This window comes from Gouania willdenowi, unplaced genomic scaffold (assembly GCF_900634775.1).
Source record: "Gouania willdenowi unplaced genomic scaffold, fGouWil2.1 scaffold_51_arrow_ctg1, whole genome shotgun sequence".
NCBI lineage: Eukaryota > Metazoa > Chordata > Actinopteri > Blenniiformes > Gobiesocidae > Gouania > Gouania willdenowi.
In genome coordinates this window covers 52,501-57,500 of record NW_021145215.1, presented here as the reverse complement: position 1 = coordinate 57,500, position 5,000 = coordinate 52,501, and the positions used below count along the sequence as shown (strand labels likewise).

At 46.7% G+C, this 5,000-nt stretch overlaps 2 protein-coding genes across 6 annotated transcripts in view; one reads left to right on the top strand and one right to left on the bottom strand.

Moving 5' to 3' along the window:
- Positions 1-717, top strand: part of LOC114460544 (RPA-related protein RADX) — a 10,498-nt gene extending 9,781 nt beyond the window's left edge. For all 4 annotated transcript variants that reach the window (XM_028442432.1, XM_028442430.1, XM_028442431.1 and 1 more), the window contains exons 16-18: positions 1-197; positions 292-423; positions 498-717. The exon at positions 1-197 is cut by the window's left edge and continues 73 nt beyond it. In XM_028442432.1, coding sequence (XP_028298233.1) covers positions 1-197; positions 292-423; positions 498-613 — 445 coding nt within the window. In that variant the 3' untranslated portion in view covers positions 614-717. The remainder of the gene's footprint in view (positions 198-291; positions 424-497) is intronic.
- Positions 718-799: 82 nt separating this feature from the next.
- Positions 800-3,368, bottom strand: asgr1a (asialoglycoprotein receptor 1a). Of its 2 annotated transcripts, none has more exons than XM_028442479.1 (8): positions 3,007-3,359; positions 2,664-2,768; positions 2,346-2,435; positions 2,201-2,266; positions 1,525-1,617; positions 1,304-1,458; positions 1,130-1,239; positions 800-955 (listed from the first exon to the last, which is right to left on the bottom strand). In XM_028442479.1, exons 1-8 carry the CDS (start codon positions 3,062-3,064, stop codon positions 805-807), a joined length of 828 nt encoding a protein of 275 aa, XP_028298280.1. In that variant the 5' UTR covers positions 3,065-3,359; the 3' UTR covers positions 800-804. The 2 variants fall into 2 exon arrangements, with proteins under 2 accessions (XP_028298280.1, XP_028298281.1); XM_028442480.1 differs by having other exon boundaries at positions 926-955; positions 1,126-1,239; positions 3,007-3,368.
- Positions 3,369-5,000: the final 1,632 nt, after the last annotated feature.

Genomic DNA, 5,000 nt, shown 5'->3' with positions numbered 1-5,000 from the left:
AGATGAAGCGGACTCCTCCTGTAGCTCCGCCCCCCTCCGTCCCAGTGTGGCTCCCGTTGCCGTGGAGACACTGCCTCTCAGATACGATCACAGTCGAGGGGAGGAGCAAGCTGCTGCCATGGCACTAGGCGGGGCTAGCTCTGCTCTGGAGGGGTTTGACTCCACCCACCAAGGGTACTACACTCTGAGACTGAGAGGTACACACACACACACACACACACACACACACACACACACACACACTGAAGCCCAGCACACACACATGTCCAGCATCTCTGTGTGTTTGTGCAGTGCTCTCTGACGGCGTGATGCTCGATGTCACCTTCCTCCCTTCATCCTCCTCTTCCTCTCTTCACGCCAACACCTGGACCTCCATCCTAGCACATGGAGCCTTCTCCACACACACCCCACCACCATCAGCAGGTCAGCACACACACACACACACACACACACACACACGCACACGCACGCACACACGCTAACCTCTCTCTCTGTAGGTGACCTGGTTGCCATGGCAGCACAACTGGCCAATCAGAGTCTGGTGTGTGTCCTGGAGGCGTGTCACCTGGGCGGGGCCTGTATGGAGCTGGTTCTGAGTCGAGCCTATCACTGAGCAGCACCAATGTGTGTGTGTGTGTATGTGAACGCTCATGTTTGAGTGCACTTTTATTTTGAAGTTTTTTCATTTGGGACAAATAAAAAAACTTTAAGTTCAAAGATCGTCTGCTGACACACACACACACACACACACACACACACACACACACACACACACACACACACACACACAGGGTCAACACAGTTTTATTGGGTGTGTCTCTGACAGATGTAACGCAGTCGTGTGGAACAGTGCAGGTCGTTGAGGCGTCCATCGTTGTGTAGGTGAGCACAGTCCTCGTCTCCTGTTCCCAAACCGTGACCCAACCAACTATCAGGTTGTCCAGGCCTCCAGCGCCTGCACACAGAAAGACAGGACACTCAGGCCCCTGATTGGTCCTCACACAGAAAGACAGGACACTCACGCCCCTGATTGGTCCTCACACAGAAAGACAGGACACTCACGCCCCTGATTGGTCCTCACACAGAAAGACAGGACACTCACGCCCCTGATTGGTCCTCATAGACTCACCTGCGGTTCATGACGTAGGGCGTGTGGTTGATCCATTCCCACTTCCCCGTGCGCTCGTCGCTCAGACCGATCCAGAGGAAGTTTCTGGTGGCGTGCTGGGACACAAAGTCCTGACACACACAGACAGGTCAGTGAGACAGGAGGAGGACAGACATGAGGATGGACAGGACTCACCCAGTCCTCGTCAGAGACCAGGATGGCTAGCTGTGACTCCATGCTGCTGCAGTGGTCTCTGGCCTCGTGCCACGACAGAGAGTCTTTACTGAAGTAGTAACAGCTGGACCCCGAGGGGTCCCACCCCAGAGGACAGCACCCCGCCCCCTGAGAGCCTGAGACGCACAGGGACACCACGATTACCATAGCGACGCTAGCTCAGGAGTCGTTTCCATAGTTACCGTTGTTCATGATCTGCTGCAGAGAACATCGCAGAGACGCTACCGTCCTCTTCAGTGAGTCCAACGTAGACAACTGCTGCAACGCCTGGGACACTACACAATATAACACAATAATACACAATAATACACAATATAACACAATAATACACAATATAACACAATATAACACAATAATACACAATAATACACAATATAACACAGTAATACACAATAATACACAATAATACACAATATAACACAATAATACACAATAATACACAATATAACACAATAATACACAATATAACACAATATAACACAATAATACACAATATAACACACTTAAATACACAATATAACACACTTAAATACACAATATAACACACTTAAATACACAACATAACACACTTAAATACACAATATAACACACTTAAATACACAATATAACACACTTAAATACATAACATAACACACTTAAATACACAATATAACACACTTAAATACACAACATAACACACTTAAATACACAATATAACACACTTAAATACACAATATAACACACTTAAATACACAACATAACACACTTAAATACACAATATAACACACTTAAATACATAACATAACACACTTAAATACACAATATAACACACTTAAATACACAATATAACACACTTAAATACACAATATGTGTGTGTACCTGAGCTCAGTGTGTCTTTGTTATTCTCCACAGCAAACTTGAGCCTCATCATCTCCTTCTGAGAGTCTGAAACACAGTGTGTGTGTCATTGTGTTACTGTGTGTGTGTGTGTGTGCGTGTGTGCGTGTGTGTGTGTGTGTGTTACCTGAGGACATCTGTTCAGTGTTACTCAGAGAACGGTTCATAATGGACAGGTCCTGGTCTACAGACCACAGACGGTTCCACGTCCTGGAGTCTATGGACACACACACACAGTGTCTGTATGTGTGTGTCAGTGTGTGTCTGTGTGTGAGTGATGAGGCTCCTCCTCTTTAGTGTTGGACACAATGGATGGTCGTGTTTGTGTAACATCTATATGTCACATTCCCCGTCCATCTGTCCTCTGTCTGTCAGTGTGTAACAGACTAGTGTGTGTATGTGTGTGTGTCTGTATGTGTGTATGTGTGTGTGTGTGTAGACGCACTACTTGCTGCCAAAGCCACAATCAGAGCGAAGAGGACGACTGTGGTCAGAGCAGGACACGCCCACCGTCTGTACCTGGAGACGGACAGCAGGACAGGAGGACGCTCTGACACACACACACACACACACACACACACACGCACACAGTAACACACACACACACACACACGCACACACACACACACACACACACACACACAAACACACACAAACACACGCACGAGTCAGTGGACTGTGTGTGTGTTACTGTGTGTGTGTGTGTGTGTGTTACTGTGTGTGTTACTGTGTGTGTGTGTGTGTTACTGTGTGTGTGTGTTACTGTGTGTGTGTGTTACTGTGTGTACCTTTGTTCCAGAAGGAGCTGCTCTCGTCCTCGGGGTCGTCGTGGAACTCAGTTGTCATGGTGATGATGTGTCTGTCTGCTCGTCCTGCTAGAACTGGACAGAGTGATGGTCTCCACACAGGGTCAACAACCGGACTTTGGACTGTGTGTGTGTTTGTGTGTCTCTGTGTGTATTAACACACACCTAAATGTTTGTGTAGGTCATCAAACACCACAGTGTTATGATAGTTGTGTAGTATTTATTATAGTTGTGTAGTTATGTTAGGGTCCAAGCAGTGAGGCAAAGAAACAGCTTTACATTTAAAAAAGGTGTTTTATTGTCCACAGACTAACACAGGCCAATAAAAGAGGTAGAATGTGTAAAAAGAACTGACACAAACTAACTGACCTCCTCAAATGAGACAGGAGTCAACTTAAATACAGTTTGGACCATACCAAATATAAATAATCATAAACACAGGGGATAAACAACCAAAACTAAGGGACAAACACAGCCCCCTTAACCCCAGTCCCCCTCTGCAATGGTCTGGTCCACTTAAGGCCGCCTCCAGCTCTCTCTAGGCCGGCCCCTCACCACCTCTGTTCTTAAAGGGACAGAGAATAATGTCAGTGTTAATCATCAAATGATTTAGGGGCTGTTACCTCTGTGTGGCCCGGCCATCACACACCCCCCCTCTTCAGGACTCTCGCTACCCCAGAGAGAGAGATAATCTACTGTTACATTATCCTTTCCTGGGATGTGTTGAATGGAGAAACAAAAAGGCTGTAGGACAAGATACCACCGTGTTATTCTCCCATTAGTATCTTTCATCCTTTTGAGCCATTGTAAGGCTTTGTGGTCCGTCTCCAGGGTAAACTCACGGCCTAGAAGGTAATATCAGAAAGAATCCAGGGCCCACTTGATGACGAGAGCTTCTTTTTCCATCGTTGAATATCGAACCTCACGGGGGAACAACTTCCTGCTAATGTAGGCCAGTGGGTGGCGATCATGCTGGGGTCCCTGCAAGAGGACAGCTCTGAGTCCTCTTTCAGAAGCATCAGATTGCACAATAAAGAGATCATCAGAAAATAAAACTGGATTCTTACTCAATGACTGACGTACAGTATGTCCTGAAAGGCTGCCACTGCTTCCTTTGTCCACTGTATGTGGTTCGGATTCCGAGATCCTGTCAGGTCAGTCAGAGTTGCCGCCCAGGCAGAAAACTGGGGGATGAAGTGATGGTAGAAGCCAGCCATCTCCAGAAAGGAGCACAACTGCTTCTTTGACTGGGGCAGAGAACAAGATCCCAAAGCCTTTATTTTGTTTACCTGCAGCCGCAGCACTCCCCCCCCAATGACATGTCTGAGGTACTCAGTTTAGGAAGCTGCAAAGACACACTTGGCTGGATTTACAGTAAGGCCAGATGCTTGCAAACACTCCAGAACAGCTTGCAAGTGGTACATATGCTGCTCCCAACTTGAACTGTAAATGACAATGTCATCCAAATATGCTGCTGCAAAACTTTAAAATTCCCTGAGTACCTGATCCATAAGTCTCTGAAAGGTTGCTGGTGCACCATGTAATCCAAAGGGCATCACCGTGAACTGGAAGAGTCCCCATGGCGTTCTGAAGGCGGTCATTTTCCTGGACCGCTCAGTGAGGGGAACCTGCCAATATCCTTTAGAGAGAATTCTCGGTGTCGGATAGGAATCAAAGAGTGATATAGAATTAAGGTACCTAAAGTCTATGCAAAACCTTATGGTTCCGTCCTTCTTTGGAACCAGGACCACAGGGTTACACCACTCACTTTTTGAAACTTCAATGATCCCCAGGGACAGCATTAGGTCAACCTCCTTCTTTAACGAGATCTGCAGGCGCTCAGGAATCCTGTAACTGAGTCTTTTAACAGTAGCACAATATAATGCTCAACAATATCAGTTCTTCCTGGGTTTTGCTGAATAACATCCATTTTACAAAGTGTGCTCACCTGGCCTCTTTGTTCTTGTGAGAGGTAT